Source organism: Myodes glareolus, chromosome 5 (assembly GCF_982192425.1).
Source record: "Myodes glareolus chromosome 5, mMyoGla1.1, whole genome shotgun sequence".
NCBI classification, from domain to species: Eukaryota; Metazoa; Chordata; class Mammalia; order Rodentia; family Cricetidae; genus Myodes; species Myodes glareolus.
In genome coordinates this window covers 25,057,626-25,068,674 of record NC_142030.1, presented here as the reverse complement: position 1 = coordinate 25,068,674, position 11,049 = coordinate 25,057,626, and the positions used below count along the sequence as shown (strand labels likewise).

Genomic DNA, 11,049 nt, shown 5'->3' with positions numbered 1-11,049 from the left:
GTTGACTCTGTAGATTATCATGAGAAGAGCAGACAGCCTAAGATTCTCCACATGATAGAGTTTTCCATGCTCTGCGATCACTGAGTCTTTCTCTGTGGGTGGTAGCCAAGGCATGATCCTGGAATGATAATTTCACATCTGCTGCTGTTATGCCCAAATCCGTGAAGTCCTCCAAAAGCCAACAAGGAGACCGAATACTGTATGTAAAAGCAAAGAGCCTTTATTTTATGCAAGTTTACAAACTTGATCTCTCTGCACGTCCAACGTATTGGAATAAATGGAGAGCCCTGAGCTCAGTTAGAGCTGGGTCTTTATAGTAGTAAAGGTGGGGGTGAGGGGTTCTGAGGTTCAGGGCCCCTGATTGGCTGACATTTGTCTAGGCGTGTCCTGGTGCGTGTGTGCTGACAGGTGATCCTATCTACAATGGTTGGAACATTAGGCATTTCCTTTGGATGATCTGTTCTTGGGTGGTGATCAGGTAATCTTGTTTATGGTCCTTCCTGCAACCAGGTATTGCTTCAGGGTAAACTACTGAGACTCAGGCTTCCATTAAATTTATCGATGCCCGAGTCCTACTCTGGCAGGTGATAATGGTTGGAAGTAAAGAACTTCCTTTGGGTAATCTGTTCATATTTAGCTTAGCATGGCTGGCTCCTACAGCCACCACCATTTTCCTTGATTCTTTTTTATTTCTTCTCCCTGATGAGGCTGGACAAAGTCTTCATGCTTCTGGCCACTCTGTGTATAAGAAGTTTCAGCTCACTTTAAAGCTTCAGTCTTACATGCAGGTGAGACCTTTCCTCCCTGCGCTCCAAGGATGTGGAGGAAGAGGAAGAAGGGTGATGTCTTGTCATTCTCCTCCTCCCATTGTTGGAGTAGAGTGGGGAACACTGTGTACGCACGTGCGTGTATGTGTGTGTGTGTGTGTGTGTGTGTGTGTGTGTGTGTACATGTTCATGTGCATGTACACCGAGGCCAGAGAAAGGCATTAAGTGCCTTCCTCAGCAACTTTTTGCCTTGTTTTTTTGAGACAGAATCTCTCACAGAACCTATAATTCATTAATTCAGCGAGGCTAGATGGTCAGTGAGCTCTGGAGATCTCTCTGGCCCCTCCTCTTCCGGTGGTTTGGTTACAGGAATGCATCACTATGCCAGGCCTTTTAACATGGGTATTGCTGGTCCAGACTGATGACCTCAGGCTTGTGTGGCAAACACTGAGCCATCTCCCAGCCCCAAGGCATTCTTTGTTTTGCCTCCATTCCTTTCCTCGTCTTTCTAACTGAGCCAGCAGGGCTTGTTTCTCGCTGTTGCTGTTGCCCGGGGTTGCCTCTGTTTTAAGATGTGCGGCTTTCTCGAGGAAGCTCATCTTCACCCAGATCCCCTCAGGCCCGGCTCATGCTTCCAGCTCCTCTCTGTTGAAGCATTTCTCCTCCCACAGACAGCAACGCCATGGGTACAGCACAGTTTCTGCTCCCGCATTTGGAGTCTGTGCCTCCAAGGCGCTCTCATGGGGACCAGAGGATCACGAAGCACACGACACTAAGGGCCCTTCATAGCGTTAGTTCCGCAAGCTTCTCTCCATCAGCACTTTCTTAAGAAGACACACAAATTGTGTGAGATGCCACAATGTCTTCAGCTCTGGGTGGGGGGCGGGGGGAACAAAAGTATGGCGTGATGGTTGTTCTGTTACGTGTACTTTTTAATCAGCTTTCCTGATGGGGAAGTGGAGTGCCAGTCTACCCTTATGGGGCACCCCACTTTCTATCCTAATTGTCTGGGAAACTGCACCCTATTTGTTTAAATCCTGGAGATGAAGAATGTGCACCATGAGAAAGCTCTGAGAAGCCATCATTCCTCAGAGCCTGAGAACCGGTCCTCCCTCTCTCGTCTCCTCAGTAATCTCTTTATAATAGTTTATTTGCAGGGTGGTGACTGTGGTCATAGGGGCTGCTTAGCCACCTTTCAGAAACCCTGAGGGGATTACTGGGCCCCCATGTTGGTGGCTGTCTTTAGACTGTGGAATATTGCTGCCTCATATTTCCAGAAGGATCCCCAAGAAAGCAACGGTAGCCCCACCCAGTATCTTTTTCTATAACCAATAGTTCAACTCTGCTCTCTGCCGCAGCGATCCAAACATGAAGACAAAAGCTCATTTCAAAAAGAAAAAAAAAAACGCTTCATCTAATGCTATATCCAAATCTAAATAAACTTCGAAATGCACTTAACAAAGCTAGAAGCCTGGAAACACTCGACATGGGGTGCAATAATGTAGAATAAGAATCAAATGCCTTTCTGTGTAAAATGGGCACAGGCATGAGTGAGAAGACAGGGTGCTTTCCTTCGGTTTCCAAGAAGCAGGAAAGAGGGTGGGAGATGGAAAGGGGTGTGGAAGAGAGGAGGAGAGAGGTGGAAAAGAAGAAAACAGTGACAAACAGTTAGGGACTCACTCTTTGCTTTCATTCTTGGCTCCCATGGACACCGTGAGGAACACTACAGGCCTCTCTGGGGAGGGCTGGAAGTTGGCAAGCTTTCTTCAGTCTCAAAACACGTTAGAGATGTGGCCTCTTCAAGAGGGACTGACTGGTACCCAGCGCTTGAGGAGGCAGCATTCCTAACCCGGGGAGACAGGAAAAAGCAGAAAACCCTCAAGTGTAGTTAACGTTCTGCCAGCGGCCCTCTCCCAAGTTGCCTCCTCCTCTTGCACTGGCTCTTTTTCATGAAGAAAACAAGCGCAGTAAAAGAGACCTAACCTACCGCAGCCCAAGAAACGAAGATTTTCATGGTGAGAACCTGGGTTTGCAGGTAAGTGATGCTTATCTTGTTCTCTGGTGATGTGTTAGTCCGTACTTGAGAGTCTAAATCAATCTGACTTAACAGTAGTCTCTGAAGTTGAACTGTCCTGTTTCTGACCATGTCCCTTCTTTAATGCTAATCTTACTTTAATGAATTATTACCACTATGGCCTTGGCAGGAGCAGGAGCAACCGCTTGCTACTCTGTACACATTCTGTGAGGAAGCCCTGAGGTGAGTATTGGGAGAGACCCAAAGAAGAAAAAAAATGTGTCCCCTTCATGGGAATGTTCCTAGATTTAAGGAGGTGGAAATGTGGGTTTGGATATTGCAACTTCATCCGATGAGGCAGTTTGGAGTTCAATAAAATTCGGTTTCAAACTAATTGGTGGCCAGACACCAGAGACCAGCATCTTGGTTCTTTTAGGTTGGTTGTGAAAGACACGCGCTTCACTCTCTGCAACCACGAAGAGGATGGACAGAAACATGGCAAGGGGACCACTGTACAAGCAGTTTGACTCAGAGAGGAAGAATGCCAGGCGAGCTGAAGCTAGACTCAGCCTGAGCCTACAAAGACTAGAGGTCATCTGCCTCTACCATGTGAAGACGCTGGCCAGGGAGCAGAGGCAACTTCAGAAAGAACTGCAGCGGCTGCAGCAAGGTGAAGCCCATCCCAAGGGGCAATCTGCCCTCCACCCCCCACTTCTGGTCCTAATCTGCCCTGACTTCGAGGAGTAAGGAACAGTCTACCCTAGAGGGGCTTGGAGGGGGGCGCATAGCAGCCTCCATCTCACTGAGGGAAGAAGGAAAATGCCTCACATCAGGGTCCTTCAGGGTCCTGGATGACCAGTAGAACAAGTGCCTCACCTCCCATTTTTTTAAACAGGCCTCAACATCCTGGTCCTTCACCCTGTCCCAAAACTCCATAGTTCTTCCTGCTGCTTGGTCCCCAACCTTCTTGAGCTGACATTCCCCAGGTTTCCATCATTGTCCTGTTTCCAATTTGCTCTCTCTCTCTCTCTCTCTCTCTCTCTCTCTCTCTCTCTCTCTCTCTCTCTCTCTCTCTCTCTCCCTCTCCCTCTCCTTCCCTTCCGTCCTTCCCCTTCCCTCCTCCTTGTTTGATTCTTCACACAGTGCTCTCTTCCCTCTCTCAAAGCTGATCTTGCTCCTTCATCATCTCTGCCTTTCTCCTTGGGATCTAGTGGCCATTTGTTGACCAGCAAAGGAAGGAAGGTATAAGCCACTTCCCTCACCCATGTTATAAAACGAAAGTTAAAAAGGAAACCAGAAACCCTTTCTCTGGGATTCCGACCTCTGGTGAGAAACAGGAGTGGCGATGCCCATCTTGTGAAGTTATCCAAGCTCTCAGTGAGAATTGGTCAAACCTAAGCACAAAGCATTCACTTAGGGTTTGACAACTTTTAATTCCTCAGATCAGCAGTGCAAAGTCATCTCAGAATGAAAGCTCTCCTGCTGCTTGCTGGAAACAGGTTCAGTTGTGTGCTTTGTAGAAACCATCGCTCCTCGTTTTCTTCTTCAAATAATTAGGTCTCAACAGTCCTTCAAAATGACATGGAGTCGGTAAACTCAGCTTCTCAGGACATCCTTTCTGATTTAAGCCAGGTGCCAGAACTAACTCAGGAGCCTGAACTGGATGTGGTCCGTCCAGAAGGAAAGCCAGATGCTTTTAAAGACACATTTAAATGCAGAACCTTCCAGGGCTGCACAGTTTCAACAACAGACACACAAACCCAAAGCAGTGTCCACACTGGCCTGGGAATTCTTTCTAATCTCCATCTATTTTTAATTACATAATGGTCTCTAGCTTCCTTGAACTTGAATGACGACCCTGTCTGAACCAAACTCTATTGTCAATTCCCCTGTTCACAGTAAGAGGTTAAGCTTACTTGGAATAAGAACATTGGAGAAGCATCTTAGAAACCAGTCTGTTGGTTATCACTCTAATTCTCAGAAAAGGGCAACTGAGAGTAGGTGCCCATCCTCCGGAGGGTTGCAGAAAGGCAACCCCACCCCCGTCACTGCAGCCACCCCTGCTGCGTAGAGACCTTGTCTCAGTCTCAGTCACAGCTATGTGGAAAAGGTCAGGACCGAGAGACAGACAGCTCCAGAGGTCACAGTCTCCAGGTTCTGTATTTCACACTGAACGGTCAAGTCAGAGACAGGAGAAGGAGCGACTGGGTACCCTCTTGGTGCGCTCCAGACGCTGTATTCAGCAAGGGTTTCAGTGATTTACTTAATGGAACTGTTACCACTGAGATGCAACTATTGCCTGTTAGTGTATTGCTTTGTGTGCGTATTGTCAGCCTTCACCTTAGACACCTGGATCAATGCCTAGAAATTAGGCTCAAACTTCAGCGTTCTTCTCACTGATATTAAAATGAGTTATTCTGGATCATGTGCTTTTGCTTGATTGATTGAATAGTGGTTTGGCTGGCTGATTGGCTGTTTTGGTTTTGTTGTTATTGTCATTGTAGCTTTGTTGTGTTTTGTTTTGTTTTGTTTTGTTTTGAAAAAGAGTTTCCTCCGAGCCTGGGATAGAAATTTGGGCAAATAAGGTCTTTACACTTTAAGGTGTTTATTTATATGGTCAGATAGCTGAGCTTTTGTAGGTCTGATTTTAAAAAAAAAAAACTGTGCTTTTATAAATCTCATAATGCTAACCATGAAGTTATTTGCCAAGTAAGGCGGTGGCACCGGAAGCCTCCTGCTCCTGTTAAGAAGGCTCTTAGGAGAATTTCCCCAAAGCAGCGGTGGGTGAACAGAGCATAGGAGAAGAGTGAAGTGATGTAGGGAGCCAGAGGTTGCGGAGAGACGTACAGAATGAGATCATTTCTGGAAGAAAGGAACAGTGTGTGCAAAGGGATGGGAGTAAACATGGTTTGCCAGAAAGTTCCGTGCTGGTGAAGTACACGTGTAGGTATAGAACTCACACTAAGCAAGCGTTGTCTCCAGTCAGTGCTTCACAAAGGTAGATCCCACCCTGCAGGGTCTGGATGCAGGGAGACTCCATGTTCACAATTTAGGGAGTTCACTCTGACTGTGGGTACCTAGGAGAAAATGGAGCTTAGGATACAGCCAGAGGATTGCAGATAGAATTCCAAATGGAGGCTCGATGTAAGACTTAAAGTAGAGCATTGTCAGGAGGAGATGGGGAGACCAGTGTTTCAAGACATTTGGAGAGAAGAATCCTCAGGGTTCCATGACTAATTATATGTCCAAACATAGAGGAAATGAGAACGTATTGCCAGGCTCAAGGTAGGCTGTCAAATATACAGCTGAACCGGATAACTAGGTGGACACAGCACCACACCATTGTGGTGAGGAAAACAGGGCACAATGATGTCACAGAGAAAAGATGCTCACCCTACTATCTCAAATGCAGAGGGAACTGCCTAGAGAAGTAGCTGAAACCCTTTAGCTTATTGGAAATAGGTAAAAACATAGAAAAACCCTCAAAATAAAGCAAAGGACTCAAAGAAGTGATCAGATGTGTTTCATGTGATATTCATGCCTCTTACATGGCCCGGTACCTTATTCCCACTGCCTCGTACTTTCTAACTTCAGTAGGATGCTTCTCGGAGGGGAGTGGCCTGGGTCTGTTGACTGGCGGCTAGATGTGTGTTTGTTTGTTATCCTTGGTTGGTTTTCTGGTTTGGGTTTAGTGGGGAGGGGAGCAGATGGCCTACTGCTAGGGATTGAATCCAGGGCCTTGTGCAGGTGTAGCAAGCCATCTACCACTAAACAACACCCCTGGCCTTAACCTCTGTAGCTTTAAGTGATTCCCATCAGAACGGAAACCAATGCACGATTTAAATGTCTTGAAAACTAATAGGGGCAGTGTGGTCTCTTCAAGCTGTGACTACGAGAGACCGGAGCACCGACTGGGAAAATGGAAAGTCCACTTAATCATGGCCTCTGGCAGTTGCAAACCCTTGCCACGGGTAGAAGGAAGGCATACAACTGTAGTAAACAGACAAAATGTCCACACCCAGGTGTTTTCTTTTTTTAAACACTTGTCCTTGCCAAGTAAAACATTCAAACAAAACCCACCAGGGCTGGGGCGGTTGCCACATCTGATCCTGGTGTCTAAATCCTCTCTGACACGCTCTAGGCAAACAGCAGGAACTGCAGGAAGCTTTGCTGTTTGCGTCCATTGCATCAGAGGAGGGCAACGTGCGATGGGGGCCCAGGATTCTCACATGCTAGCTCTCCGAGAGCCCCGAACACAGCCTTCACTTTCCTCACCTATTAGACTCAGTTTCTAGGGCTGCACAACAAAGTCCCCAATCCTGCACAGCTCAAAACAGAGAACTTCGTTGTCTCCACCTCTGAAGCCTTGAAGCTACAGTGGGAGTACGAGCAGGGTTTCCTCGGGTATGAGGCAGGAGCAGGCTTTCTCTTTGGTGTGTAGGCAGCAGGTCTCCCCCCAACCCTGCCCTCTCTGCTTGTTTGCTCGAACTGCTATCATAAGGATGCCATCACAATGGTCAGGGCCCGCCATAATGACCTCGTTTTAATTTGAACACATCTATAAAGAACCCAACTCCAAATAGCGTCACAGTCTCAAGAACTAAGGACTAGGACCCTAATAAATAAAATTTTATAATTCAATCCACATTAACCCACTTTAAACTTTATTTTATTTGTGTAGACAAGTGTCTGTGTGTATGTCTGAGTGCACACATGAGCACATGTGTATGCAAGTGCTAACCAAGACCAGAAGAGGGTGTTAGATCCTGTGGAGTTAAAGGTGTTCGTGGGTCGTGGATGTGGGTGCTGGGCTCCAAACTCTTGGTCCTCATTGCTGAGCACTGAGCACTCCCAGCAGATGAGCCATCCCTCCAGCCCCTCATTGTTGAGCATTGAGCACTCCCAGCAGATGAGCCATCCCTCCAGCCCCTCACTGTTGAGCACTGAGCACTTCCAGCAGATGAGCCATCCCTCCAGCCCCTCATGTGTTAATTATGTCACAGCAGATGTCATCAAGAAAAGGTTCTCCTCTTATGCCGAGAATGGGATGCAGAAGAGACCAAGAGATTCTCTCACGTTCTCACCACAAACAGGACAGAGGCGCGTAGCCACGCAGCCTAAAATCAGGTAAGAAAATGATTCAATGAATCCCACGTGCCAACCAAGCTCTTTAAAACGTTCCCCTCCATCTAAGGTGATGCTGCCATCTCCTTCCAAGAGAGGTACACCTCTGCCCCTCACCCTCCGCCCCTTCTCACCCACTTTAGCACCTCAACAGAACGGCACACACACACACACACACACACACACACAGAGAGAGAGAGAGAGAGACAGAGAGAGACAGAGAGACAGAGAGACAGAGAGACAGAGAGACAGAGAGAGAGAGAGAGTTTAGTAAATGGAAAGACCCAAATAGTAAACCTTTCATTTTTCAAAGACATTTATCTCTTCCTTTCACCCCCAACCCAGGGTACTGGCAACCACAATGACCCAAGAAGATAAAACTAAGATTCATGGGCCCTCTTTACCTGACTCTGCCCTCAAAGCTGTCCTGAGAAGCCAAGAGTACCGGCAATCCAAGTGTGAGAGCACCAGCTGCTTCAAGGAAGAGTATTCAGGAGTCCAGGAGGGAGAGTCTACGAAACCACTTAAGGGCACGGACCCGAACAGGGATGTCTCTGTCCCGTGTCACGGCCAAGAGGTTTCCACCAACAGTACAGAAGACAGCCCTGCGTCCAGCCCAGATGGTGCGAGGGAGTCAGAACCTGCAGATGAGACTAGATCAAAAAATGCCGATCTAAAGCCACACGGGGATACTGGGGACCAAAATGTCCCATGCTCTGTGGAATGTACAGGAAGCTTCAACGGCAAGTGCACAAAGCCAACCTTCCTAGAGCTATTTGCAAAGGCCAAAGAGGCCCACTATCTCCGCCACAGGGTGCCACCCGAGTCTGAGAGGATGCTTAGCATTGGGGAGATATTTGGACGGAGAGACGCCTCACTACCCAGAGCAGGGAAAAAAATGTGAAAATGGTACCAAGTTCCTTCCTTCTTGGCTGTGGAATGTAGCCTGACACTAAGATACCATAATCACTAAGGAAATGTGACCCTCAAATAGCTGCAATAAGCAAAGCACAGAAATAAGTGGAAATCCAAGACAATTTTCTTCTTCATCGTTAGGGCCTTTTATATGATCTTTCTCAGAATAAACTTGCTCACAATAAAGGCTACTATGAAAGGAGGGAGGAATATTTGAAAATATTTTAAATTGAGAACCTGGACTTGTTTGATGGAGAGGAAGTCTTGTTTATTCAAAGTCTGTCTGTAGAGGAGCTGCTATAGCGCCACCTGCTGGCCAATCAGCACAGCTAGTCACCTTGTTTTCCTTTCTTTTGGGTTCTCATGGGAACCCCACTGAAATTATGTACAGTGCTGCGGTCTCCAAATAAAACCTGCTCTTGCCACAGTTCCGCACTCTTTTTGGAAGCTCCTCTCTCTATCTTCTTCCCTTTTTTTCTCTTTCCTTCTCTCCAACCTCTGCTTCCTTCCTCTCCCCTTCCCTTCCTTTCCCTCCTTTCCTTACTTCCTTTCTTCCTTTTCAAGTAGTTCCAGCTGGATCCCCCCGCCCCGCTCTAACCTTAATACCAAACATTTTTGGATTCTAATGAAAGAAACTAATCTGTGTCCTTTCCTCTCCTCCCAAATCAAAATATCTTAAAACGTCTAGCACACTATCAAAGCTATATCACATTCAGTCAATAACCAACCATCTCACAGTGGAAGAATAATTGCCATTTAAAAATTACTGTTTTAAGCTAGGGTGGTGTCACATGTTATCACCCCGGTATCTCAGTATTTGGGAAGGTGAGGCAGGAGGATTTACAGAGCCAGAGTGAGCTACATACCGAGACTCTGTCTAGAAAAGCTCTCTTAGTAAAACAAAGACCGCTGTTTTAAGTAAGCGGGTCTGCATAGCATGCATCCCACTGTAAATTAATTGAGTTATCTTTGTTTCTCACCCAGATGGTCCAGATTTCACACTTCAAACAAATGATGTCATATGTCATTAGGGAACAACAGCTTACTGTTAGTACTTTAATCCTTCTGCTCACCGAATACACACCAAATAAAACTGCCCCTTTTGTCATATACTGTTTATATTAACTTCATTAGAAAAACTAGCTTGTAGTTAGAAATCCAAAGTCAGATAGCAACTGTTAAATGCATTTTTCAACCTTATAGCAAATTGGGAAACCAAAAGAATAAATTCAGGACCTATATAGTTATTTTGGACTTATTTATTTACTTTGAATTTTTTTTTTTGAGACAGGGGCTAAACTATGCTAAGATTGGCCCTGAACTCCCACGTTCAATGATCCTTCTGCCTCAACCTCCTAGTGAGCTGGATCGCAAACTCTTACCCCCAGAACCTGTTTACAATTAGGAGAATATATTTGTTGTATTCTAGCTTACGGCTATCTTGAAAAAACAAAACTATTTATATCAAAAATGATAAAGGACCCAATCTTCTAATGCTAAAGCTCCTAGGGTTTAAATTAATTTGAATTTAATGACAAAGTATGAACTAATTGCAGTTAGTTTAATAACACAATTTAATTCCCATTTGAGATGCCTGGTGTTTAAATTTATAACTCATAATAGCTCCCAGTTTCCAGCACCTCCTGCCATCCCGAACTTTCCACACAGCATACTAATTCCAATTGCTCCTCAGAATTCTGGAAAGAGTTGTCTTTTAGTTCCCATTTTACAGACGATCCGAGCAAAGCAGAATGTGTTCTTGGTCTGTACACTGTCCTCTGTCACACCCCAGCTACCTTGCTGCCACTTAGTTGAAGACAAGCTTCACTCAATCTTGCAAAATTCAGCTGTTTTAGCCCAGCCTTTGGTCTTTAATGGCAAGGCAATAATTTATAGTTGAAATAACACACAAAACCTCCTTTCGGGGTGTTCTCTAATGCAGAAGGCAGGTCAGGGACAAAACTGGATGATTCACAAGTTATTTACACTGGTCATAAAGGTGGGGGCTCCCAGTACAGAGAACCCCCTTTACAAAGTGCCCAAGTATTGGAGAGAGATGATCTGTCTTCACACCGTGATGAGAAAAGCTTTCCCAGAATGCCTTCTAGATAGAGAGATCTAATAAATGTAGAGGGCACCTATTACCGTATTATCTGGATGCCTTCTGTGTGGAGACATCTGTTACCGTATTACCCAAATGCCTTCTGTGTGGAGGCATCTATCACCATA

General features: G+C 45.9%; 1 protein-coding gene across 3 annotated transcripts; it reads left to right on the top strand.

Annotated features, from left to right (window-relative positions):
- Nucleotides 1-2,417: 2,417 nt before the first annotated feature.
- On the top strand, nt 2,418-9,247 carry Ccdc190 (coiled-coil domain containing 190). 3 transcript variants are annotated; one of them, XM_085687722.2, is made up of 5 exons: nt 2,422-2,802; nt 2,972-3,024; nt 3,218-3,451; nt 7,785-7,908; nt 8,251-9,247. In XM_085687722.2, the coding sequence occupies exons 3-5, from the start codon at nt 3,265-3,267 to the stop codon at nt 8,807-8,809; spliced, it is 870 nt and encodes a 289-aa protein (XP_085543848.2). In that variant the 5' UTR covers nt 2,422-2,802; nt 2,972-3,024; nt 3,218-3,264; the 3' UTR covers nt 8,810-9,247. The 3 variants fall into 3 exon arrangements, with proteins under 3 accessions (XP_085543849.2, XP_085543848.2, XP_085543850.2); XM_085687724.2 differs by having other exon boundaries at nt 2,428-2,802; nt 7,788-7,908; XM_085687723.2 differs by lacking the exon at nt 2,972-3,024 and having other exon boundaries at nt 2,418-2,802.
- Nucleotides 9,248-11,049: the final 1,802 nt, after the last annotated feature.

What these genes read in the sequence shown, in the direction of transcription:
- Ccdc190 (XM_085687723.2), top strand. Translation starts at nt 3,265, where the DNA reads ATGGACAGAAACATGGCAAGGGGACCACTGTACAAGCAGTTTGACTCA. An exon ending in ACTGCAGCGGCTGCAGCAAG is followed by an intron (nt 3,452 to 7,784) that starts GTGAAGCCCATC and finishes ATTATGTCACAG; the next exon opens with CAGATGTCATCAAGAAAAGG. An exon ending in GCCACGCAGCCTAAAATCAG is followed by an intron (nt 7,909 to 8,250) that starts GTAAGAAAATGA and finishes CCCCCAACCCAG; the next exon opens with GGTACTGGCAACCACAATGA.